This window comes from Canis lupus, chromosome 7 (assembly GCF_003254725.2).
Source record: "Canis lupus dingo isolate Sandy chromosome 7, ASM325472v2, whole genome shotgun sequence".
Taxonomy (NCBI): Eukaryota; Metazoa; Chordata; class Mammalia; order Carnivora; family Canidae; genus Canis; species Canis lupus.
This window is the reverse complement of record NC_064249.1, coordinates 30,668,870-30,696,718: the sequence shown is the minus strand read 5'-3', so window position 1 is coordinate 30,696,718 and position 27,849 is coordinate 30,668,870. Positions and strand designations below refer to the sequence as shown.

The 27,849-nt window shown below is 36.7% G+C and overlaps 1 protein-coding gene across 6 annotated transcripts in view; it reads left to right on the top strand.

Annotated features, from left to right (window-relative positions):
* Window positions 1–27,849, top strand: part of POU2F1 (POU class 2 homeobox 1) — a 187,918-nt gene that overhangs the window by 138,147 nt on the left and 21,922 nt on the right. For all 6 annotated transcript variants that reach the window (XR_007411938.1, XR_003129217.3, XM_025430481.3 and 3 more), the window contains 8 exons: window positions 1,129–1,317; window positions 2,770–2,896; window positions 4,330–4,424; window positions 10,874–11,047; window positions 16,502–16,643; window positions 17,795–17,940; window positions 19,035–19,214; window positions 21,231–21,336. Coding sequence is in view for 4 of the 6 variants with exons in the window: in XM_025430481.3 (XP_025286266.1) it covers window positions 1,129–1,317; window positions 2,770–2,896; window positions 4,330–4,424; window positions 10,874–11,047; window positions 16,502–16,643; window positions 17,795–17,940; window positions 19,035–19,214; window positions 21,231–21,336 (1,159 nt within the window). In the remaining 2 variants the exon portion in view is untranslated. The remainder of the gene's footprint in view (window positions 1–1,128; window positions 1,318–2,769; window positions 2,897–4,329; window positions 4,425–10,873; window positions 11,048–16,501; window positions 16,644–17,794; window positions 17,941–19,034; window positions 19,215–21,230; window positions 21,337–27,849) is intronic.

The following is a 27,849-nucleotide window of genomic DNA, read 5'->3' as shown; positions in this document are numbered from 1 at the left end:
TACTTGATAGATATTAAGTTTTTGAATGGTTTGATTTTGATTCTTTTGACTCTAATATGCAGATTGTATTGGACCCTTTTAGGAGGGTTGTACCACTAAGTGAATGCACTTAAGAATATATTCCAAGGTGGGGTACCTGGCTGGCTCAGTCAGAAGAGCATGTGAATCTTGATCTCAGGGTCATGAGTTCAAACCCCATGTTGGGGGTAGAGATTATTTAAAAAAAAAAAAAAAACTTTTAAAAGTAAAAAGATATTCTAGGGTTCTTTCTTGTCTGATTAGAATATGCCACCGAAAGGAAGGCAAAACACACTACTTTGTGTTTGAAATAAGTTGCATTATGAAAGCAAGTTTAAATCTGCTCTAAATACATTTCCTGTTTTACTGTTTGGGTTTGTTTGGGGTGATTAGTGTCTACAATAGTAAGAGACACTTGGGATTCCAGGTTCTTGTGGCTGGAGCTTCTATTAAACCTGGGCATTAGGATTCATTTGCATGTAAAGAGAGCGGCTGTCACCACCTGTTTCACCGAGATAATGTGTTAGGAAGGGGATGTGAAGTTGCAGAGACCCAGTGCTTTTCAATAACAGAAAGGACTGGGTTGGGGAGGGCTGTCGGGAGACTTGGAAAAGAAACAAATGGAGCTCATATTCTTTAGTCATATCTTAGGGCATAATGGAAATGATGGAATATGGCAGAGATTCATGCTAATGGCAAGCAGCTGGGCCTTATCAGTTCTTTCCGTGGTCAGACCCAGCATCCTTGTTCCTCATTCATCTGACTAATCACTTGATGTTCTGTTTGGTGTAAATTTCTTTTCATATCCTGTCAGCATTGATTCTTTTTTTCCTTGCTTACTAGTTAATTACTTTTTTTGCCTGAACCCCAGGGCCCTGGACAAGCTTGAATGATTGTTTAAGTCCAGAGTGAGGAACACCATTTTCATTTAAATGTTCTGCTAGTAATGGTAGCTTGATTGCTGATGAATGGTTTAGTGTCATAGTAACCGTGTGAAGTTGGGTAGCCAAGGTCTTACACCACTTGAGTTACCTACACAAAGTAAATTGGCTTGCATCAGGGCCCCTTCTCCTTCAAACCTTTCAGATTGTTTGTTCTCATTTTGTTTAGCTTACTTTGACGCCAGCCCAGCAGCAGTTACTGCTACAGCAGGCCCAGGCCCAGGCCCAGCTGCTGGCTGCTGCAGTGCAGCAGCATTCCGCTAGCCAGCAGCACAGCGCTGCTGGTGCTACCATCTCAGCCTCCGCCGCCACGCCCATGACGCAGATCCCCCTGTCTCAGCCCATCCAGATCGCACAGGTGAGTGAGTAGCTCCTGGGGCTGGAGCAGGAAGTTGAGAAAAAAACGACAGGTTTTCTTTAGTATAAAATTCACTTTCTGATTGTTCATGTAGGTCCTTCAAGGCCTGGAAAGCTCTAGATCAGTGAACTATGTGGTAGCCTTCCTTACCACTGAACAAGAAGTAATATGTTTGTTTGCTTATTTGAGTTGATATTATAAACACATAACTGATTATTTGAATAACTGTTTATATTAAGTGACAATTCTTGAATAATTAGTTGGCATATTTCTGAAGCAGAGGATTACTGTATTTATTTTAATTAGCTAATTATGGCAGGCATGGGTTCTTTCATGTGCTCTGTAGTGAATGTTGACACTTGTGTGTGTGAGAGATGGCACATCATCTTTCTGCTACAGAGTGGTTAACTCCGACAGAACTGTATTAGAATGTTGTTTGGTTTCAGTTTTCACATTTTAAGGCAAGGTATCGAGAGATAATAAAAAGTTATCTAAGAGGCATAGACAGTACTACCAAGGAAGAAAGGTAAATGAAATCCTTTATTTCAAGGAGAGGAAAAAAGTACAAGGGTCATATCAGTAAGTCATACAAAGAATTCTTATGAGTCTAGTGCTAGACGAGGGTCTTTATCCCCCTAGAGAAGACTCAGAAGTGGATTTGTGTTGTAGCTAGAGTTTGATTAGATGTGGAAAAAAAGCCAGTTAACTATATGAGTAAAGAATAGATATCACTAATCCTTATGACCATTATATACAGGTTTTATCAAGATAATGTTTAGTTTAGGGTACTTTCTTCATCACCAAATACATGTTTTTAGTGTGTAAGATTTGAGACCCTATGGTGACATTATTCTAATAAGATAATGTGCACGAAAGCAAATTGAAAATTATAAAATGCTAAAACCAAGATGAGCAAGTTTAATACACTATGGATTGGATTTTTATATGGATAGCTATTTTTAGGTATTTTTACACTGATTTCTCATACTTGTGTCAGATTTAATGAATCATTATAGATATTTTAATTTATTGATGCAAATTCAGACATAGTGCTCTCAATTTTTACTTTGAGAAAGATCAGTTGAATATTCAAATACTCTTCAAATATTCTTTTCTCACTTGATTTTAAAGCCCATATTGGTCTTTACATGTTAGAACACTCAACCGTAATCATTTGTTCTGAGGAAATTGGAAATAACTATTGGAAATTAGGTTTGGCCTAAGTTATGATGCAGCAGATACCCCCAAGAATCATAAATCCTTGGGGTGGTCCCAGGTTTCCTCCCATGCTTTGTGAACATACTCAGAGCACACCCAGTTCCCAAGAATGGAAGGATGTAAACTACTAACTCTTTTTTATGTGGGTGACACAGTTCATAATCTGGGAACCTTATGATTCAGGGAGTTTTTGTTTCAGGATCTCCAATCTGTGTTTTAATTCTGGTTTTCTAGGATCTGCAGCAACTGCAGCAGCTTCAGCAGCAGAATCTCAACCTGCAGCAGTTTGTGTTGGTGCATCCAACCACCAACTTGCAGCCAGCGCAGTTTATCATCTCACAGACACCCCAGGGCCAACAGGGTGAGCTCCTCCCCAGCAACCCCTAGCATAGCACTGCATAGGGCTGCCACTTAAGGAACCGTACATCCGCTGCTGTCATTCTGTCTATCAGCACAATGTTTTCATTTCATTTACTTTAAACTCAGTATTCAGGTGCACCTGGGTGGTTCAGTCTGTTAAGCATCTGCCTTCGGCTCAGATGACAATCCTGGGGTCCTGGGATCCAGTCCTGCATTGGGCTCTCTGCTCAGCGGGGAGTTTTCTGGTCTCTCTCCTTCTCCCCCCGATTTGTGTGTGCGCTCTCTCTCTCTCTCAAATAAATAATAAAATCTTGAAAATAAATAAATAACCTCGGTATTCATGTTAAGAAAAATATATTTTTTGGTCATGCACACCACATGTTGAAGTCGTCTTTTACTGTCTTTCATCTGTTTAATCACTAGGGGGGACCAAGAGTTTGGCCAAAAGTCTAAATGAAATCCTTCAACATAAATTACTTCTGGTATTTTGATAGTTTTTCTTGGGAATGTATTAAAAAATGTGGGCTGAGCATTAAAATCATATGCTTCTAACAATCATATATTTTCTTTTAAAGTGTGAGAAGAGTATTATATTAGAAGTTGCAGATTTTTTAGTGGTAAATATTGTCGTGTCATTTCTGTATCAGTTAAGTTCAGTCATGTTTATAGTTGGTTAATGGAATCAGTGTGGAGAGTGACAGGGTAGCGAGGCTTTCTCCCAAGGGAAAGTGCATCTCTACCAAGTCCGCATTATTTCTGTCCTTTAGCCTTCCTCTTAATGATTAATTCCAAAATCTTTTTCTTTTCTAAGATTTTATTTATTTATTCATGAGAGACCCAGAGAGAGAGAGGCAGAGACACAGGCAGAGGGAGAAGCAGGCTCCATGCAGGGAGCTTGACGTGGGACTTGATCCCGGGTCTCCAGGATCACACCCTGGGCTGAAGGCGGCACTAAACCGCTGAGCCACCCGGGCTGCCCTCCAAAATCTTTGGTTGTGTAAATATCTGTTCCACTTAATAGATAGTCTGCTCCTTTCATGAACCAGACAGTTCTCTGGTCCAACATATACTGGCAGTTTCTACTGGATTCTGGGGTAAGATGAGCTCTTTTTTGAGTTTCAAGTTGCTTCCATTTAGAATATTTCTTCATTTTCATCTATTCCTTACTAATGTAAAGGATTGGCCAGTCAGAAAGGTCATCAGACAGGTTATCAAACACATACACATCAATTTTAGTTTGATGTCCAATTCTTCCTACTCAAGTCATGTTTAACAAGTTTGAATTTAAGGCAAATAAGACATTAAAAGTTTTAAGATCGATAAGGTTATCAAGAGATCAGTAGGAGATCTTCATTTTACTTTCTTATATTTTATTTTGCCGTATGTTCGCAATAATCTTTATTGTTTCTGATATGACATGTTTATGTTTTACAGGACTCCTGCAAGCGCAAAATCTTTTAACGCAACTACCTCAGCAAAGCCAAGCCAACCTCCTACAGTCGCAGCCAAGCATCACCCTCACCTCCCAGGTCAGTTTTCTCCCATTAAGGGTTGCTTTCTCTTGCCCTGGTGTTTTGAGGGATTCTTGAACTTTATTAAATTAAAAACAGCGAAACCCCATAATACTCTACTAAAAGTTATCCAGATAGTTTTCACAAACTGATCAAAAATTCAAAGCAAAACTCATCAGCTTGTAAAACAATGCTACCAAATTGACGTAGTCTTTGAAAATCTTCGAGGAGTTCCTATTTTCTTTTATGTTTATAAAGAATAACTTTGTTAGTGGCAGATGAGTAATGGGTTCTGACTATTTGACATCTTCTTGTCTTCTTCCACCCCTCCCTGTGGTTGGCAGTAGAGATTACCACTTGCGCTAGAAACCTAGTGCCTTAGTTGAAACACATCATTGTCCTTTGTCCTATCTCAGAAATTGCAAAGAAGCTCTGATATCTCTATTTTCTTTCCTCTCAACTTCAAGATGTTGCTTTAGCTCATTTCTACTAGAGTTTAATTATATAAAATGTGTATGTCTAGGTATCTTAAGATTTGAGCTTTAGATCTAGTTTATTTCTTAACCAGCTATGACTTTGAGCATGTCATTTCACCTCTGTGGACCGTCATTTTTTTCTTCTGTAAATTAGATGATTGAACTGACTGATCCTGAATCCCTCTTCCAGCTCTGATTCTCTTTATCTGTAATCTTGGAAGTTATCATTAGCACATTAGCACAGGTTTGACAAAATTCAACATCTGTTTAAGATAAAAATTCTTGCTAATAGGAATAGTTTTCAAACCGAGTAAAGACATCTACAAAAAAAAAAAAAACCTACATCATACTTTCCCATTAAGATCAGGAATAAGGCAAGGATGTCCGCTGTTACCACTTTTATTCAGCATTGTACTATAGGTCCTAGCAATAAGACAAGAAAAAGAAATAAAGGACATATAGATTAGAAAGGAAGATGTAAACCTGTTTTATTTAGTAGAGGACATGATCGTCTATGTACACAATCCTAAGGAATCTACAAAAAGCTGCTGGAATTAATAAGTGAATTTAGCAAGAATGTAGGATTATATTCTTATAATCAGTATTAACTATGATTGGAAGTTTTTTGTTTTTTTTTGTTTTTTTGTTTTTTGTTGTTTGGAAGTTTAAATTAAGAGGAAAAATATTTATAGTACTTACGGATAAATTTAAAACATTTTAAAATTTAAAACATTTGTAAGACTTAATTAAACATTGAAAACTACAAAATATTGCTGAGTTGAAATTAAATGGAGAGATATAATATTTTCTTGAATCAGAAGAAGTTGTTAAAATGTGAATTCTTTTCCAAATTGATCTATAAATTCAACACAATTCCAGTCAATACAATAGGCTTTTTTAAATAGAAATTTGCATGGTCTTTCTAACATTTATATGGAATTGTAGAGGACATAGAATGATCAAAACAATTTTGAAAATAAAAATATTAAAAGATTACCTCATGTCAAGAACTGTTATCAAGCTACAGTAATGCAGATAGCATGATAATGGTGCATGGATAGAAATGAAACAGAAAGAAGGTTAAGTAGACCTGTACATCTATGGCCAACTGATTTTCCACAAAGGAGCCAAAGGATTTCAGTGAGAAAAGGAAAGTCTTTGGTTATCCATCAGCAAGGGAAAAAAAAAAAGAATCTTGATTTTATTTTATGCAATTTACAATGATTAATTTGAAATAGGTTATGGACCTGACCTTCCAGAAGAAAACTTAGGGAAAAATCTTTGTTTCTTTGGAAATAAAATGGTTTTTAAAAGATTTTATTTATTTGAGAAAAAGAGAGAGCACAAGCGGTAGGGAGGGACAAAGGGAGAGAGAAGAAGCAGATTCTCCACTGACCAGGGAGCCCAGCATGGGACTTGATCCCAGGAACCCATGATCATGACCTGAGCCAAACGCAGACACTTAACTGAGCCACCCAGGTGCCCCAAAGTAATGATTTCTTAAATAGGACCCAAAAGGGGGTGCCTGGGTGTGTCAGTCAGTTAAGTGTCTGACTCTTGATTTTCAGTTTAACTCTTTTTTTTTTTTTTTTTTTTTTTCAGTTTAACTCTTGATTTCAACTCAGGTCATGATCTTGGGGTCATGGGTCAAACCCCGTATTGGTCTTCACAGTCAGCAGGGAATCTGCTTCTCTCCTCCCTTTCCTCTGCCTCTCACATGCCTGCATTCTCACTATAAAATAAATCCTTTAAAAAAAAATAGAACAGCAGCCCGGGTAGCTCAGCGGTTTAGTGCCACCCGGGTGGCTCAGCGGTTTAGTGCCGCTTTCAGCCTAGGGTGTGATCCTGGAGACCCGGGATCAAGTCCCATGTCAGGCTTCCTGCGTAGAGCCTACTTTCTCCCTATGTCTGTGCCTCTCTCTCTCTCTCTCTCTCCCTCTCTCTCTCTCTGTGTGTGTGTCTCATGAATAAATAAATAAAATCTTAAAAAATAAAGGACATGAAAAGCCTAATCATAAAAGAAAAATTAATAAATTTAATTTTATAAAAATTAAAAAAAATTTTTTTAAATACTAAAAGGCACAGAATGAAAGAGAATATTCTTCAAATTTATATCTGATAAAAGACTGTTCAGATTTTATAATGAATTCACACAACTCAATAATAAGACAACTTGATTTTAAAAAAAAATAAAAGGGCAGGGGGCAGCCTGGGTGGCTCAGCGGTTTAGCGCCGCCTTCACCCCAGGGCCTAATCCTGGGGACCCAGGATCGAGTCCCACGTCGGGCTCCCTGCATGGAACCTGCTTCTCCCTCTGCCTGTGTCTCTGCCTCTCTCTCTCTCTCTTTCTGTGTCTCTCGTGAATAAATAAATAAAATCTTAAAAAGAAAAAAAAAGGATGGGTATGTGCAAAATGTTTGAAAGTATTTAACCAAAGAAGATATGCAAAGCCCAGTAAACATACCAAAATAATGCTCAAAATCATTAGTCATCAGGGAAATGCAAAGGAAATAGCACTACACATCCACTAGAAAGAGCAAAATTAAAAAGACTCTGACAATACCAAGTGTAAAGCAACTGGGCTGTTTTATATATCATTAGTGGGGTTGTAAGTTGGTGCAAACAGTTTGGCAGTTTTCTTTTCTTTTCTTTTCTTTTCTTTTCTTTTCTTTTCTTTTCTTTTCTTTTCTTTTCAAGATTTTATTTATTTATTCATGAGAGACACAGAGAGAGAGAGGCAGAGACACAGGCAGAGGGAGAAGCAGGCTCCATGCAGGGAGCCTGACGTGGGACTCGATCCCGGGTCTCCAATCACACCCTTGGCTGAAGGTGGTGCTAAACCACTGAGCCACCCAGGCTGCCCGGCAGTTTCTTATAAAATTAAATATGCACATACGTTATGACCCAGCAGTTCTCCTCCTAGAAATGGAAGCATATGTCCACACAAAGACCTGTATATAAATGTTCAAAGCAGTTTTATTCATCATCACCCAGACCGGAAATAATCTAAATGTCCATCAGTTGGTGAATAAGTAACATGATTTTTCCATATCCATAGGATGGAATACTACTCAGCAATACAAATACTTCTGAAACATTCACCAGCATGTTTAAATTTTGGAAGCATTATGTTAAGTGAAAGAAGCGAAACATAAAAGGTCTGAATACCATATGATTCAATGTGTATGGTGTTTTAGAAGATAGAACTATAGGGATAGAAATCGTATCAGTACTGCCAGGGGCTGAGGGCTAAGGGTGGAGATTGGTAGCAAAGAGCACAAAGAAACTTTTGTAAGGGATAGAAATGTTCTGTGTTGTAATTGTCATAGCAGTTCATGACTATATACAGTTGTACACTTTATATAGAGCATTAAACTGTACACTTTTAAATTTGCATTTAATTGTGAATATGCTGCATATAAAAGTCAGGTTGGAGTTTTGAAAAAAGCCCGTACCAGCAATTCCTTCTTGGCCTCTGTGCCCTGGGCACAGTGGCAGGGCTGTTGTAGCTTTATCCTGACTCCTGCTCAGTGAACTCTACTCGACTACTTCTAGATCTAGCCCAGTCCAGCCTCAGGGATAACTTATCTGTAACCACTCCACCTGAAGGTACTCAAACTATTTTTAGTCCTTTATTATTTGAGAACGGGGCTATGTCAAGCCTGGAGATGAAGTAACAGAGAATTGAGACACACTTCTACCTATCCACCAGTCACACCAGGAAATGTACAACTGCATAGGATTTTAGTATGGTTGGTGCTACTTTTGACTCCTCCAGAATGGTCAGGTTGAAAATTACTCAGTGTCAGCAACATCTAATAGAGATGGACTTGGTTGTCTTCATTGAAGCAGGATGATAGAAAGGAGCCTACTCCATTTGTAGGCCTGTGGCGTGTCTGTTGTGTAGTTTTCTGGGCCATTTGGTTCAGCTGGAAAAAACATATTACTATCCAGCTCGAAGTTTGGGGTGTATGATGCATTTAAATGACAAGAAAATTCACAGCCACAGACTTCATCTGTAACCCTGGTTTATAATCTCTCACCTGAGCTGCTGGTCACAGGAAGGGTCAACTCTGCAACTGTTTTTGCTGTCAGGGCAACACCTTCTCCTAATGAATACTGGCAAGGGCAGGTTCTACTCAGGGCTTGTGAGTAAAACAGAGTAGCCTTGTGTTTGTGTAATAAGGAAATTTAATAGTTTCTTTAAAAGAAAAAGAAAGAGTATACCTTCATGTCCCCAAATAAATCTCAGATAGATTTAAATAAATATTTAAAAATATGTAAGAGGAAGCTAGCAGTCTATTAAAAGGAATTTTATCTGAGTTAAGAATAAGTAAAAGCTTTCTCAGATTTGAAGCAACAAGGTATTAGAAAGGAAAAGAAAAATAACCCAAATGACAATTTAAAACTTACGTACTCTGAAAAATAAAAGGAGAAAAAGCAGATTGGGAAATCTGTTTGTACTAATAAAACAGACAAGGGCTTAATCTCTAACATCTGATGAGCTCAATAAGGATGAGGATAAGGAGATCATTAATATATAGATGGGTTGTGGATATAAATAAATTGATAAAGAAATACAAGTAATAATGGGCACAGAAAAATTTTACTTTGAGTAATAAGAGAAATACAAATCAAGGCAATAGTCAAGTACCATATACTCCCTCAATTAGCAAAACATATTTAAGAACTGCTAACATAAAAAAAAAAAAAAAAAACTGCTAACATAATCATGTGGAAGAAACTAGCATTTTATAGTGAGAACCAACATGATGTGTATCAAAAGCCATGCAACTGTTTATGGTGTACCCTTTATCCAGTTGCAGAAAATCACTTGTGAATTTATCTCAAAGAACTAATTACGATGGTGGGGTAAATTACCCTGTGCACAAAGTTTTTCATTATGGTGTTAACTATGTTAGTGAGAACATAAATGAAAATGTGTTTAGCAATGAAGAAATTATTAAATTAATTAACGATAATATTGCCTCAGCCTTTGAAAGTGATAATTGTGAAGCAGAGTATAAAATTATATGTACTGTAATTAAACTTAAGAATGTAAATAAATCTTTAAAAAAAAAAAAAAAAGGAATGTAGATCCAAGGGAGGGATGGACTTGCCAGAGGTAATGAGTAAGTTTAGGGCATTGTGTATGGTGACAGTATATATTCGTGAATGTATACTATCTTCAGACTCATCAAGATGTACACATTAAATATATACAGCTGTTTTGTATGTCAGTCATACCTGAGTAAAAACAAAGTTTACCGTTTTGATTTTCTGCTCTGTGACCCCTTCCAATGTCTTAATCATATCATAAAAGTTACTCTGATCTGTGAGGTGTATGTTGTTATTGAAAATTTGGAAATTACTTCTAACTTGTGAAAGAAACATTTACAGATGAAACAGTGCAACAAATCAAAAACAGGATAAAAAAAGGAAAGAAATGTAGGTCTATGGGAAGAAATACACAAAAAGGAAGCTAGTAACTTATTTAAATGATAGATGATTTGCTTTTCCCTTAAAATCGTTTTAATCTTACTCTTTTTATAATACAGTGTCACAAGTTGGAGGTATGGTAGTGATAAGCAAGATTGATATGGTCCCTGCTGTTTAGAAACTTACTTACAGATTAAGGGGTCTATTTATGAAATAGATTCTTTAAAATAGAGTAATTTATTATGTATGTTCTGAACACACATATTTTATGCATACATATATTTGAAAACCCAAATATAAGGGGTTTCATTTTTCAGTACTTACTTCTTCATGGACTTATATGTTTAACTTTAACTGTAATTATAGTACACCCAATTTCACACTCTGCTTTTCTGGCTGAGCATTTTGTTGTACCTTCTACAATGTTACATGGTCTTCATAGTTCTTCATGAATAGAGCTGCTTCCTTAAGTTTTTCATTTGTGACACATTCCATGATAAACTTAAGTATCATTTTGTATGCTTGTTCTTCTCCTTCTGTTCTTTGCAACAGCCAGCAACCCCAACACGCACAATAGCAGCAACCCCAATTCAGACACTTCCACAGAGCCAGTCCACACCAAAGCGAATTGATACTCCCAGCTTGGAGGAGCCCAGTGACCTTGAGGAGCTTGAGCAATTTGCCAAGACCTTCAAACAAAGACGAATCAAACTTGGATTCACTCAGGTAGGATGACCCCACCCTTCACTTGGATCTTCCTCCTTAACTGTGTCCAGATCTGTGCTTTCTAGGTCCATAGAGGCTTCTGAGGCACAGTATGTTCCTCGGCCTTGCTGTCCCTTCGTATGTATGTATGTATTATTTATTTATTATTTATTTAAAATAAAGAGTTTATTTATTTGAGAGAGAGAGAGTGAGTGAGCAGGGCGAGAAGCAGAGAGAGAAGCAGGCTCCCCGTTGAGAAGAGTCCTCTGATGCTGGACTCAATCCCAGAACCTGGGGACCATGACCTGAGCTGAAAGCAGTTACTTAACCCACTGAGCCATTCAGGTGCCGCTGTCACTTAGTTTTATTTTATTTTTTTAAATTTTATTTATTTATTCATGAGAGACAGAGAGGCAGAGACATAGGCAGAGGGAGAAGCAGGCTCCATGCAGGGAGCCCGATGTGGGACTTGATCCTAGAACTCCAGGATCACGCCCTGAGCCAAAGGCAGACACTCAACCGCTGAGCCACCCAGGCATCCCTGTCACTTAGTTTTAGACTTCAACTTGTTCTTAGCCATTTTCTGCACTTACAAATTTAGACAGCTAGTCATATATTCAATTACAAAGTTCTGATTTAATGTTTGGTTAAAACCTTTAAGATTTCTCTCAGAACACAGGCCTCTGAAATCATAATTAGACCAATAAATGGTCAGAGTTTAAAAGATTGTGTTTGGGGCTACTGTAACTACAGTTAGGATTTTATTTGTAGAACATCTGGCTCTAGACCTTAGTGCTTTGTTTGTAAGATTGCAGGGCCTTTTATAGTAACTGAAAGGGAAAAAGTTTGAAAGACTTGTTTAAAAACAGATTTTGAGGAGAGAAGGGGGGCCAATGGAGACATACATACATTCATGTAAAATGATATGAGATCATTAGATGAAAAACAGTTACTGAAGTATAGATTGGAGTGGATATTACAGAATCAGGAAAAACCTGGTATTTTCTAAGAATATAATTCCTGTCTGAAGATTAAGCCACTACTGAAACACTATCTGAATTATTTTCAGTTGAAAGTAAAATAATGATTCTACCGTGGTAGATCAAAAACCAAAGATGATATCTTAATTTTCTGGTGTTTTTAAGAACAGACTTTTATTCCTTATATTTCTCTGCTCAGAAGAACTACATACATACATATTAGGAACATGAAATAATTTTTTAAGTAGATATAATTTTAGAGAAAATGAGGAATTTCAGTTGTGAAGAAACAAATTACAATTCAAAAAGAGTTTAGTACTTTTGAAACATCTCAACAGTCTGGCTTGTTTTTATTTTATTTTTTAAAGGTTTTATTTTTTTATTTATTCATGAGAGACACAGAGAGGGAAAGAGAGAGAAGCAGAGACACAGGCAGAGGGAGAAGCAAGCTCCATGCAGGGAGCCCAACGTGGGACTCTATCCTGGGTCTCCAGGATCACACCCTGGGCTGAAGGCGGCGGTAAACCGCTGAGCCACTGAGCCACCCGGGCTGCCCTTTGGCTTGTTTTTAAAAAAGAAAGCTGAAGATACAACTAGTTTGATAAGAGGGAGTTAAGCTTGAATGTTTAACTGCTAAGTATAAGGTTAGCATATCGAGCACTGCTTCAGCTTTTAGGCTATTAGCACAACATACTCTTAGGTTCCTTAAGAGATTGTTGCCTTAGTGATATGCCAAGTATATTAAGGCTTTTAAAAATCTTTAACTTTTACCCAAATAATGTTTACCCTTTCTGTGGCGTTTGACCCAACATATTTCTCTTTCTTATATGTAAAGGAGCATCCTTATGGTCTGGTGCTTTATGGTTTTTATCCTATTATTTGGCATGATTCTTCCTTTTTTTTTTTTTTTTTCTCCAGAAAGACTGACATACCAGAGACAACATTTTGTAAAATTTAACTATGTGGATTAAACCATATATTACTGATGGAGGATGGGAAAATCAACTTTATTTTTAAGTCACATACCCCAGTTAGCTATTCAAAGATTGCTTTGTATCCTGTTGGTTTATATAAACACACAGAGGAAATTAGACATTCAAGTTATTAGTTTAAACAAACAAAAATCTCTATTCTCTGAGTAAATATACATGTTATTAGATATTTTAAACAGTGTTTCTCTTGTTTTTTTTTTTAAAGATTTTATGTATGTGAGAGAGAAAGCAAGAGAGAGCATGAGCAGAGGGGAGAGGGAGAGGGAGAAGCAGACTTCCAACTGAGCAGGGAGCCTGACACAGGCCTCCAGCCCAGGACCCCCTGGGATCATGACCTGAGCTGAACGCAAATGCTTAACTGACTGAACCACCCAGGCGCCCTCTAAACAGTAATTTTCTAATTACTTAGTTGCTTAAAAGATTGCTATAAATGTCTCTCTATAATTGGGAGGCATACCATTGTATAACACTTTTGTCATATGTGATATATTCATTATTTCCTAATCCCAATCTTTGTTCCTTTTTTCCTGTTAAAAAATATCAGGGGCTTCCTGGGTGGCTCAGTCAGTTAAGTGTCTGACTTCGACTCAGGTCATGGTCTCAGGATCCTGGGATCCAGCCCTGCATTAGGTTCCCCACTCAGTCTGCTTGTCTCTCTGTCTCTGCCCCTCCTCCTTCTCTCTCTCTCTCTCTCTCTCTGTCAAATAAGTAAATAAAATCTTATCAAAGAAAAACATATCAGAGATATTATATAGTTCAGATGATGTAGGACACAACTACTTAAAACATTTACTTTTGTGAGGAAGAACTCAGCATGGTAGTAACAAGAGCACCAAACTGAGCATATATCAAATTAATGAGAATTAGTATATTAACTGAGGGGCCTGTTGCTTTTTATTCATTTAAATAATTTAGGGGCATATGGGTGGCACAGTTAAGTGTCAGCTTGTTTTTGCCTTGGGTCATGATCTCAGGATCATGAGACCGAGCCTCATGTTGAGCTCTATGCTCAGCACAGAATCTGCTTAGGATTCTCTCACTCTCCCCTCCTCTTCCTGCCCCTCCTGCTTGTTTACTCGATCTCTCTCTCAAGTCTTTTTTAAAAATTTAAATATGAAGTAAAATTGTATTATAAATTTCGCAAGGGGGGTGTACCTGGGTGGCTTATTTGGTTAAGCATTTGTCTTCAGCTCAGGTCATGATCCCAGGGTCCTGGGATCAAGTTCTATATCAGGCTCCCTGCTCAGCAGGAAATCTGCTTCTCCTCTCTCTGCCTGCCTCTCTCTGTGTGTCAAATGATAAAATCCTTAAATAAAATAAATCTCACATGGATCTGTCATAGTTGTCATGAGTTGATGGCATGGCTTTAAGTCTAGCCACCATTTTAAGGCATTGTTTATTTTTATAATGATATTTTTGATATGTTTTTGTGTACTTACCAATATTGTTACTTTTCATAGAAAGATAGAAGTTTTTCAGAAATTCTTAGCAAATTATGCAGATACAATGTCAGAAGACATTTATTTTCACCTACTACAGCAGGTCTTAAAGAATTGCAAGGTTTAGTTGGCCCAGCTTTCTGGAAGATAATAATCTAAAGAAATAAAGTGACCAAGACATGAATATATGTGACAAACAAAGCATGTTTAATGCCTGAATATACTAGGCACTTGGTAAATATTTGTTGATTAAATGAAGTAAGATTAAATAAATGTATAGAGATATCAATATAGATAAATCTTTATCTACAGATACATTTATATATAAATATCATGGATAGCATTATGCCCCACTCACACTATCCTGGTTCTTTCAGTTTTACTGTAATTGGAAGGAAATCAATAAGCAGTCCATTTCTGTTCTTAGAGATTGTGTATTCAGAGCTGTCGGTGAAACTTTCTGTGATGGTGGGAATGTTCTGTATTTGTGCTAAGCAGTACAATAGCCACTCTCCACATGTGGCTACTGAGCACTTGAAAGATGGCATGACTCTTCCCTTTTTTTTTTTAATTCCAGAAAGACTTTGACATAAGGAACTGAGTTTAAATAGAGACACCAATTGAAGTCCTGATATTCTCTAAACCTCATTTTATCATATAATTTAAACATTTAAATTTATAACTCTCTGTTAAACTTTTTATCAGAGTTGCACACCAGTAGGAAAATGGAAGTTTCTTAAAAAATGTTTTTTCCTTTCCTTAACTACAACCTAATGCAGGTGCTAATAAACAATGTGTTTTCCAAAATATGGTTGGGGAGGGGTGGGGGGAGTCAAAGGACTAAGATAATCCCAATTCAAAATAAGTGTTGCCACAGTTGTTGGGAATTGGCTGTTGCATGGTAGAATTGGCTGTGTAATACTTAGGACTAGAAATGTTGCCTTTCTGCCCCGCCACCAAACTAGCTGAAACGAGAGCATGAATCATTTAAACTCCATGTGTTTTTATTACCCGTATATAAAATAACTATTAAGATATGGCTTTTTCCAGATTTAACAAGAGCGATTCAGCCAGAAGAAAAGCACTGTATACATTTCAAAGGTTATAGGTTTATAAAGAAAGACATCTTTTGTAATATATTCAGGGGATCATTGTTCTATTGCTATAAGGTTACCAAGTTTCCAGTGCCCATGAAGGTTTAACTAAGTGGGTCAAACCTCTCTACTGTGAATTTCTGTCTCTATAATAGTTACAAAAGTAGTCTTTTAGGATATGTGTTTTTGTAACCAACTTTGAAATCCAAACTAAGGGTGGAAAATAGATTTTTTTTCACTGCTTCCAGAAATATTTTATGGGAGGCGGGTAGGGGGAGTGCAGGGAGAGTGGGGCATTACTTCTAAATTTTAAAGTGATTTATAATAAGGAAGTTTGGCTAATTCAGAAATACCTGAAGTTTTATCTAAACAGTTAAATCTATTAACCCTGTAGGTGATACAGATAAATGATTTTAAGGATTATTTATTTATTTTATTATTATTATTATTATTATTATTTTAAAGATTTTTATTTATTTATTTATGAGAGACACAGAGAGAGGCAGAGACATAAGCAGAGGGAGGAGAAACAGGTTCCATGCAGGAACCCAATGCAGGACTCATTCCCAGAACTCCATGTCCTGAGCTGAAGGCAGACACTCAACTGCTGAGCCACCCAGTTGTCCCTTAAAGATTATTTAAATCATTGTGGGCTTGTTAGAATATTAGTATTATCTTTTGAAACTTAGAAATTCTTGATATCTTGATTGTTACATGAGGTAACAAGAAGAGACTGAAAATGCAGAGAATATGGGAGTTAAGAATTTTGTAATAATCAAGGTCTAACAGTCCTCATTGAATGCTGTGCTCAGTTTAAGGTTGGATGCTTTTGTGGGACCCAATAAATGGGATGATTGTTTAGTCTTTAGAACAGTTATTGGAGCAGCATCCTAGAATGAAGACTTTGGACATTAGTAAGATAAATCTCTTCTCTCTTCCTTTCCCCCTCCTGTTCTGTATTACTGTGCAGGGTGATGTTGGGCTCGCTATGGGTAAACTATATGGAAATGACTTCAGCCAAACTACCATCTCTCGCTTTGAAGCCTTGAACCTCAGCTTTAAGAACATGTGCAAGCTAAAGCCACTTTTGGAGAAGTGGCTAAATGACGCAGGTGAGTAAATATGTAAGACACAGGAAGTGACCAGTGAAATTTTACAGGAGAATTGTTTACACTTGGATTTGTTTCCTGTTGCATTATTGGTACTTCAGAACATTGAACCACACTGATGTTGAGAGGATCAATGTAAATTATGACTATAAATTAGAGAACTAATTTATTTAAATGTAATAATTACAACGTACACAATGAGCAAGAATTTTTAGCCTTGGCATATTTCTTGTATTTGAGCCAGGGTTAGGAATAGTTGAGGGAAGAAGATAAGTCCTATATATTTAGATACACTTGAAAAACAAATTTATAGATTCTTCCTTGATGAATTATCATGAACTTCTTTTTAAAAAAAAAAAAAGATTTTATTTATTTATTCATGAGAGACACAGAGAGAGAGAGAGAGAGAGAGAGATTGGAGCAGAGACACAGGCAGAGGGAGAAGCAAGCTCCATGCAGGGAGCCTGATGTGGGACTCGATCCTGGGTCTCCAGGATCACACCTTGAGCTGCAGGCAGCGCTAAATCGCTGTACCGCCAGGGCTGCCCTCATGAACTTATTTCTGATCATTTTTCTACTTTTGTAATTAAAAATGACCATATATTTCATATGTAAAAAGTTGAGCTGCTAGCTTTAACTTAGGTACGTTGTACTGAGATTTCCTTTTGGAAAATTTGAATTTTGAGTCACAGAATCAATAGGCTATGTGAGAACTGTAAGGAGCCATGGAGATCTCCTAGACTATAGTTCTTGTTGTAAATGTGAACAAAAGTCAGGTCTTTGGAAAAGACGAATCTGTAATGCCCACCTTTGGATGGTCTGCATCCATAGCTCTGAATGAGGCCTTAGCGTCTATAATCTTACTGAGTTCTACAGGTGAGAACATCTCATTTTATATAGTGTGTAAAGAAACTCAAAGATGTCTATGACATGACCAGGGTCATTGGTCTATTAAATAACAGAACCTTGTTTAAGCCTTAAAGAATTCAGAAAGATATGGTAGTGAATGATGTTTTAATGTAGGTTATGAAAACCCTTCCATGCTTGCTTTTAGCTTAACATATTTTGATCAGTTTTATTATTGGTAATATGTGTATTATATGCATGAATTGTGCTCCACTAACTTGGTTTCTGTGTTTTCTTCTTTCTTACAGAGAACCTCTCATCTGATTCAGGTCTCTCCAGCCCAAGTGCCCTGAATTCTCCAGGGCTAGGAATGGAAGGCTTGAACCGTAGGAGGAAGAAACGCACCAGCATAGAGACCAACATCCGTGTGGCCTTAGAGAAGAGTTTCTTGGAGGTTAATAAAGTTCTTCATGTACATGTGATTGTTTGTGTGATACTAGGTGCTGTAGATGATAAAAGATGGACTTACTTGCCTCAGTCCTTAAAGATGCTTATAACATAGTAGAGAACAAGAGACAAACCAGTTGCTGAACTTACTGAACATTGGAAACAGAACCAGAATACTTCCGGGTTGAGGAGAGTCCAGGCTCACATCCATGTGAGCACCAGGGTGACAGAAGCAGCAGCTCCCCTGGGATACATAGGACCAGGCTGGGAGAAGTGGCAGGGAAGCACTGGAAGCAGAGAAAATGCACAACCAAAGGCATCCAGAGAGGGAAAACCAAGAGGTAGAGCCGGCGACACACAAAACAGTTTGGTTTGACTAAATTCTAGCCTGTGTGCCTAGAATAGTCATTTGGGACTAGACCACTACAGGCTAGTAGTGGATCTCAGTAGTTCAAGTTAGTTCTAACAGGTATTTGGCCTCCTGTTTGTTAATTGCCTCATGGAATAACACAGTTAGAGCTTCTAATACAATTTTGACTTCTAGTTTAGAAAAGGGTTAAGCATAGTGGAAGGAACATTGAATCAGGAATCTTTACCCGTTCTACCACTTTTATTAACTGTGATTGGTCAAGTCACTTGATTTCTTATGCTAAAGTCTGTAAAACAGACTTTATCTGTAAAACACTTGCCTTTTCTGCCCCATGGGCTTACTGCCTACCTCATGGATCCTGTTGAAAGCATGTGTGTGAAGCACTGAAAAATCTCCTAAATTCCTACTAATATATACAGTTGTATTGATTATTAATTTTAGTCAAGATTAATAGCCCTTAAGATAAAAAATGAATATTCAAGGATAACTTATTCTTAATTAAATGAATAAGTTCAATAAATATATGTTCATTAGAATGTTTATCTATAGAAGTTCTTTGTTTAAAGTAGGCCAAAATGATCATATATATCGCAACTTCATTCTCTGATTTGTCCCTTCCCATTTGTTTATTTATGCCAGTAGGTTTAAAAAGTTATCCCCCCCAAAATTTTTTTAATTAAAAAAAAAATTAAAAGTTATTCCACAAGATGATTTTTCTTTTTCCCCTTTAGAATCAAAAGCCTACCTCGGAAGAGATCACCATGATTGCTGATCAGCTCAGTATGGAAAAGGAAGTGATTCGTGTTTGGTTTTGTAACCGCCGCCAGAAAGAAAAAAGAATCAACCCACCAAGCAGTGGTGGGACCAGCAGCTCACCTATCAAAGCAATTTTCCCTAGTCCAACCTCACTGGTAAGGTTAAAAAAATAGAGGATGATCTATGAAATCAATTTATTTCATGATAGTAATTTATTGTGTGTATATATACATATATATACACACACACGTATATATATACACATTCATGTTGAGTAAGTATATATAGATTTTTATTTTAAATGTTATCAAAGTAACTAAATCTCGTGTTATCATTAAGCCAAGAACTTAACTGATTTTTTAAGTGAACAATTTTAATTCTTTCCTATTTCATGATGGCTCCATTTTTCTCTTCTTTGATGTAGTTTAGTTTATTAGGTTACTCTAACTGTGGGAACAGATTTGCTAGATTCCAGTTACCTAAAAAAAAAATCTTTAGTTGCTTTTTATTCATGTTGGGTTTTGGAGTTTTTGTTTTGTTGTTTTTTGGAGAGGGAGCGAGGGAGAGGGAAAGAATCTCAAGCAGACTCCCCCACCCACACCCCCTCAGCGTGGAGCCAACATAGGGCTCCATCTCACAGCCCTAAGATCATGGAGCCAAAATCAAGGGTTAGATGATTGACCGACTAAGCCACCCAGGCTCTCCCATATTTCTATTGGGTTTTAAAGCCCAGTTTATTAAGCTTACATGAGGAAGTGACAGTAAATTCCCCAGATAGCTCTGAACTTGTATGAAAACAACCATCTCACATCTTCACTTCCAAACATGTATGGGGCCTTTCATTGATAACCTCATTGAGTAACTTCCACCAATTGCTTTGGAATAGTATTCTAGACTAAAGGGACATGCAGCGCTCAGGTACTCCCTTGATCTCTTAAGGATGACGGCAAATGTGACTCTGTATTTCCAGGCAGGCTTCCACAGATGACAGGATTGAGTTTGCATTTCTGATCTTTCCTTGTTAATTTGTTTTTATTATATTTGAATATCCATTCTGTACTGGATGGTTTTTAAACTGAAGTCATCATTAAGAATGCATACTAGTTGTTAAGAGAAGGCTGTGGTTGTTGAATGGTTGGGCTTTAATCTTGAAGTTTATGACATAGTAGTTATGAAAAAGACAGTCTTTAGACACAGTTCTGTTTTGTGTTTTGTATTTATTTGTACTAAAAGAAAGACAGTGTTTCTTATAAAACTGTAGAAATACTTTATTTCAAAAAGAAACTGTCAAAAAAAAAAAAGAAACTGTCATCTTTTTAAAATTTTGCTTCACATTCTTTCCATTATATCTTTTCATTAAAAACAAAATAAAAACAAAAACAAGACAGACCAAAATTAAAAGCAGTCCAAAATCCTTGATGCTCTGATCCTATTGAATAATTTTCTTTTGTAGATTAAGTTGATAATCAGCATAATATTCCTTACTTGGAGTATTTCTTTTTAAAACCTTGGGCAGGGATCCCTGGGTGGCGCAGCGGTTTGGCGCCTGCCTTTGGCCCAGGGCGCGATCCTGGAGACCCGGGATCGAATCCCATGTCGGGCTCCCGGTGCGTGGAGCCTGCTTCTCCCTCTGCCTGTGTCTCTGCCTCTCTCTCTCTCTGTGACTATCATAAACAAATAAAAATTAAAAAAATAAAAAATAAAAAAAAAATAAAACCTTGGGCAAAGCTGTTTCTCTTATCCATGAAAAACCATCTTCTAATAGCTGCCTTTGAACATAGGTCTATTTTCTCAATTCCAAGATCAAAAAATGATTATAAAATTATTTCCTCTGAGGCCCTTATAATCCTGTTGTATCTAGAATTTTATTATTTTTTTAAAGATTTTATTTATTTATTCATTAGAGACAGAGAGAGAGAGAGAGAGAGAGAGAGGCAGAGACACAGCAGAGGGAGAAGCAGGCTCCATTCAGGGAGCCCGACATGGGACTCAATCCCAGGTCTCCAGGATCAGGCCCTGGGCTGAAGGCAGTGCTAAACTGCTGAGCCACCCGGGCCACCCTGTATCTGGAATTTTAAAGTATTTTTTATAGGCAAAATATGTCTTCAATATTGATGTAAATTTTTTTATTTTTAAAAATACTTTTGCGTATTTTCATTTCGGACCTCTAGGTGGCAACCACGCCAAGCCTTGTGCCGAGCAGCGCAGCAACTACCCTCACTGTCAATCCAGTCCTCCCGCTGACCAGCGCTGCGGTGACCAACCTCTCTGTTACAGGTAAGCAACGGCAAGGCTGTGCAGCTGGCGAGCAAACTGTAGGCCCATGACAGGTCTCTCTGAGAATTGTGAATTAAACTGCAAATTAAGGCTCTAACTAGAAATACATATTGCTTTTTTTGAAAAGTCATACATAAAAACCTGAAGTCCAAAAAAACAGGCATAATTAATTTTGTTAGAATACTTTCACATTAAGATTTTCTTATCTGTTCTTTCCCATGTTACTCTTATTTTCTACACTGTTCCCAGAAATACCTTTCAAAACTCCCAACTTTTTTTTTAAGTAACTCCTCTTCGTAAAAACCTTCAGTGGCTGCAGCTTTTTGTATTCAGGAAAGCATCCAAATTCATCATCAATTCATAGAAGGTTATTTCTAGTCTGGATCTTATCTTCCACTAGTCTTTTCTCCTTTCCACCCTCAACACACAGGAAGATTCCATCCATGCCTTTGTAAACATCTCCACTGCCTAAAATGTTATCCCAACCTGCACTTCTTTCTGATAGCAATGAAACTCTTCCAGCTTAAGTATCAGTTCTTTCTAGAAATACTCTTTAGCTTTCCCAGAAACTATTCATTTCTACCTGCTTATATTATAAATAATTATATTTTTATACTTTTGTCTTTTCCAATAGACTTTGCACTTCTTAAAAGATCTAAATATTCTTTTTGCAATCTCAGGGTCTAGTGCCTGACATTTACTATAAAATGAATAATTTTTTTTTCCTTTGGCCTCCTTTAAAATAGCACATTTCCCAAGTACATTTAAAATAACTCAGTGTTGTCATCAGAAGTTTTTTAGTGATATATGATGCATAAGGCATTCTGTAATTATTCACCAGCTTGATTATGTGCTAGTAAACTCTCGAAGAGATTTGTGATATTTCACAGTGAAACTTGAATTTAACCTAGAGTTAAGGAATTTGATTGTCTTCACTCATGTTTTAAGTTTGTTATAATACTTCTTTGGTTCTGTGATCTAATTGAATGGCTTTTAGAGTTATTAAGTTTCTAAGTCATTAGGAAATCTCATAATTTTATTTATTTATTTGTTGTAGCACTTTTTTTTTTAATAGGCTTAAAGTGGAGCCCAGAGGGGGGCTTGAACTCAAGACCCTGAGATCAAGACCTGAGCTGAGATCAAAAGTTGGATGCTTAACTGACTGAGCCACCCAGGCGCCCATAGAATAGTACTTCTTGACCTCTTTTGGGTCTTAGAGCTCCTTGAAAATTTGATGAGAGAGGTGTCTGAGTGGCTCAGTCCGTTAAACATCTGCTTTTCACTCAGGTTGTGATCCCAGGGTCCTGCTTCTCCTTCTTCCCCTCCCTGCTGCTCATGATCTCTCTCAGACTTCTTTCTCTCTCTCAAATATAAATGAATAAATAAAATCTTTTAAAAAAGAAAAGAAAATTTGATGAAAGCTTTAAACTTTACCCTCACAAAATAGATATACTCATTATTTTTAGTAAAATGTAAGGAGGTTCATAAATAACGACTCCCATCAGTCCCCACCTCACCAGGGCCATTTTTGGATGCCTTAGGAGTAGACATTGCAAGTTAAGAACCCCATGTTTCAGAGTATATAGTATTCAGCACTTCAGCTTAGTAAGCAAACTGTGGATGATTGGTTGCTTTGTTTTAGGCAGTAGGAATGTCAAATTCCCACCTTTGAGGAACTCAACATCTACCATGGCTGCCATCGTCTGTTAAATTATGAACTGAACTTTACCTTCCCAACAAATTATAAGTTGTATTACATTAGGCCTAAAGGTAACCATTTTCCACAAAACAATTCCTAATGGTTCAAATAGAACTTAGTAGAATAGGTAGCTTTGTAGATTTTCTAAAAATGTGGAAAAAATCTGAAACAGAAGTTAATTTTTAGGAGACACACGTACTCAAAACTAGCTTAAAAATTTTCTCTCTGTTTTTCATGATCCTAACTGACTGATGACATTTTCCTGAACTCATTTAATTAGCCCACTTATGTGGATTTAGTTAGAACCATTTTCTGAGGGGCATCTGGGTGGCTCAGTCAGGTTGGGCATCTGCCTATAGCTCAGGGTCATGATCCTAGGGTCCTGGGATGGAAACCCACATCAGGCTCCCTGCTCAAATGAGGGGAGCCTGCTTCTTCCTCTCCCTCTGTTTCTCCTCCTGCTTGTGCATGTGCTCTCTCTCTCTCTCTCTCTCTCTTTATGTCAAATAAAGTCTTAAAAAAAAAAAAAAGCTATTTTCTGAAATGTTGGTGATTGGGGCACCTGGGTAGCTTAGTCAGTTAAGCATACAACTCTTGAACTCAGCTCAGGTCTTGATACCAGGGTCATGAGTTCAAGCCCAGCATGGAGCCTACTTAAAAAATAAATATAAATAAATATATAAACAATAACAATAGAAGTGTTGGTAACTTTTTTAGGATGAATTTCTTCTTTGGTTCTTAAAACAGTAGAACATTATAGGAAACTAAAATAGGAAAAATAATCACGAGCTATTTTAATTTTGCCTTTAAATCATATATATATATATATATATATATATATATATATATATATATATACACACACACACAATTCTTTTTTTTTTTCACACACACAATTCTAATAGTGTTTCTGTGTCCTAGTTTTTCTTTCTGTCTTACAATAAGTATCATTCCCTTACAGTTTTTACATTACTACTTTTGATTTGCCCTTATTGTATTTAATGGCTGTATCAGAATTTTATAAACATTTCTGCGTAGAGCCATCATAATTCAGTTCTACTTAGAATGACCAGCTTATCTAGTTTGAGTCCTGCAAATCTTGCCTCCTGAGAAACCCCTCAGTTTCTAAATCACAAAACTGGTCTTGCTTGTTCAATACCATTTCCTTTGTCTTTAGCACACTACCTAGAATGTAAGATACCCAATAACTAATTATTAAAGGAATAAAGTTTTCACTATTATAAATGATGCTATAATGAGGACCTTTGTACATATATATTTGTCTTAAATTTTCTTTCTTTTTTTTTGTTGTTTTATTTATTCATAAGAGACAGAGAGAGAGAGAGAGAGAGAGATAGAGGCAGAGGCAGAGACACAGCAGAGGGAGAAGCAGACTCCATGCAGGGAGCCCAATGTGGGACTCAGTCCCAGGATTCCAGGATGACGCCCTGGGCCAAAAGCAGGCGCTAAACCACTGAGCCACCCAGGAATCCCCTTAAATACTTTATTTTTATGTAATTTCAGATTTATAGAAAAGTTAGAAGAATAGTTCAGAGAAATCCCACATTTCTTCCCATTCTCCAAATGGGAAAATCTTACTATTTGCTTTTTCTCTACTTTTCCTCTTTCTGTTTCTCTTTCTGGGCTGAAGGCAGCCGCTTAACTGAGTGAGCCACCCAGGTACCCCTTTCTGAACTGTTTTAAGAGCAAGTTGTGGACATGCTACTTGATTCCCAACTGCCTCATTGTGTATTTTCTAAAAAAAAAAAAAAAAAAAAAAAAGAAATTACCTCATATAGCCCGAATACAGTTATCAAAAACAGAAGATTAACATTGACTCAGTACTAATATCTAGTAAACAGTTCACATTCATATTTTACCGGCTGTGCCAATAATGTCTCATAGAAAAAAATCTTAAATCATGCATTGCATTTAGTTGCTGTTGTCTCTTTAGTCTTATTAAATTGGGGACAATATGAGTCTTTGTATTTTAGGACGTTGACTTTTTGAGGAATATAGCTGTTTATTATGTAGATGTTTTGTCTGACAGTTCCTCATGATTAGATTCAGATTATGTACTTTGGGCAAGAAGACAACAGAAGTGATGTTCAGTCCTCCTTTGTGCATGTGTCTCAACAGACACATGCTGTTGAGTAGTCCCACTACTGGTGGTATTGACTTTGATAATTTTATTAAGGTGATATATGTCAGGATTTTCTATTGTGTCATAATTATTTTACTCTTCATAGCTAGTAAATGGATTTGAAACTATACAGATATCTTGTTTTTTTTTTTTTCTAAGCCTTTGCCCACTAGTGTCCATTGATGATTTTTGCATGGATCTACTATGATTCTCAAGTAATTCTGTCATTTCTTCTACATTTTTTAGTTGCCTTTCAATTATAAGGATGAACTTTTCCTTTTCCCTATTTATCTGTCTGTATCAGTATGGACTCAGACATTCTTTCTGTCTTCAATAGGTTAGAGTTGTATCTTTTATTTTAATGTTCAAATTGTTCTGCATTTGCCAGTGGGAGCCCTTCAAAGTGACTCCTGTGCTTTTTTGACATGTCCCTACCATTCTTTGAGTGCTTCCTTATTTTTTGGTACAAGATGCTCAGCCTCATCTTAAAGTTTCTCTGATCCAGGCCTAGAATCAGCCATTTCTTCAAGAATCTCTAGTTCCTTTTAGTGTGGAGAGGTATGTAGATATCAAGATCTACATGCACTTATTGATACTGTGTTGTGATGGCTGCTAGGGCATCTTGGTAGAAACAGATAGACATATACATACATTAGTATATGTGCTTAGATATACATCTGGAAGTATATTTTTACATGTAGATCCATATCTACATGCGTTTTTTTCTTTATCTTCATTTATTAAAATCCACTCATACATACTGGTATCTCCAATTCCAGTCCAGCACCCTATAGTTTATTCTTTTCTATCCTTACCTTTTTCCATATGTTAACTCCCTTCAAAGTGACAATGAGCAACCTGGCTCCTATTATCAATAATATTGTTACTTAATTGCTCGATCCTATAGTGAAAACGAAATGGTTTCAAAATGGCTAACCTATGCCTCTGAACAAAAAAGGGCCTACTAGTTTGAGTTTCATTTTTGGGTAGCATTCTTCTCTTTAATCTGAAGGGATGTAGTCCAAATACCGTGTTCAAAGGTTGTTCAGATTAGGTTTTTTTTATGTCCTCTTCAGTGTAGTTACATTATTCATTTGAAATTCAATTTGTTTTGCTTGTATTCAGTATTAGTGTTCTTCCTCTCATCCTTGTGATTTTTATTTTTAAGTATATGAGATAATATAATAGCATATCATCAAACATTGGTTTCAAAAGGCAGGACTATACAGAAATTTCTCTTCGGAACAATGTCATTCCCTTCTGTTGTAATTCTCTTTCTCTGACAACTCTGAGCTTGGAATCTCCTCAGGGCTCTGTTGAGGTGAGTGATTCTCACTTCTGTCATAGTCTTCTGCTATGTCCTTCTGGACTCTCGTTGGCTTCCCTACCACCCAGTTTGAACCTCTTTCTCTATCTATCTATCTATCTATCTATCTATCTATCTATCTATCTATCAAAAATCTATCTATCAAAATATCTATCAAAATCTCAAGTCCTCTGATATCTGTCCCCAGAGCTCTGCTTCCTTTTTTCTTTACCATCATTTGGAATAGGATTTTAGAAATGAAGAGAAAGAAAACATATCCTCAGTTTACTATCTTCTAAGAGAAATCTTATCTGATTGACACAGTTGCTTTTGTTTTCCAATATTTAGCATAGTGCTTGGCACATTATAGCTCCCTGGTAAACTTTCCTAGAATAAATAAAAGAATGAATATGACTATACACAGAAAGACGTGTGTTCTGATGTGTCTCAGACTTAAAAAAAAAAAAATCAACAGCCTTTAATAATCTCAACTAACATGCTTTATCCCAATTTTTTTTTTTTCAAAATCAATGTTTCATAATGAACCATATGCCACCCTATACCCATTTACAGTTCCTCCCCACCCTACTCCTGGCTGGTCTACTCTGTCTCTATGGGTATGCCTGTTTTGGATATTTCATACAAATAGAATAATATATTATGTGGCCTTCTGTGTATGGCATCTTCCATTTAGTATAACATTTTCCATTTTCCAAGGTTTATCCATCTTGTAGAATATATCAGTACTTCATTCCTTTTTATGGTTATGTGATATTTAATTGTATGGGTAAAACACATTTTGTTTATCATTTATGAATTGATGGACGTTTGAGCTGCTTTCAGTTTTGGGGCATTTTGAATACTGCTTTGAGCATTTGCATACAGCTTTTTATGTGGACATGTTTTCAGTTTTCTTGGATATATATTTAGGAATGGAAATGGTACATTATGTTGGCATAGTGGAATATTATGAACAACCATATGCCCCCCAAAAATAAGACAATTTAGATGAAATGATAAATTCTGAGAAAGACAAATTATCCAAACCAACTCAAATAAAAAAAAAAAAATGTAAATAGACTTAAAGCAAGAAAGTAAATGAATCATTAATATTAAAGCCTTTCCAAAAAGAAGAACCTAGGCCCAGATGACTTTAGCAGTGAGTTCTATCAGATATAAGAAAAAATAGTTAATCTTTAGCCATCTTCCAGAAGAAAGAGGAAGGATAGCTCATTGAATGAAGTCAGTATTACCTCTATACTAAAGCCAGACAAAGATACCACAAAAAAGAAAATTACAGGCCTGTATCCCTTATGAAAATATACACAAAAACACTCAGCAAATTTTAGCAAATCAAATCCAGTA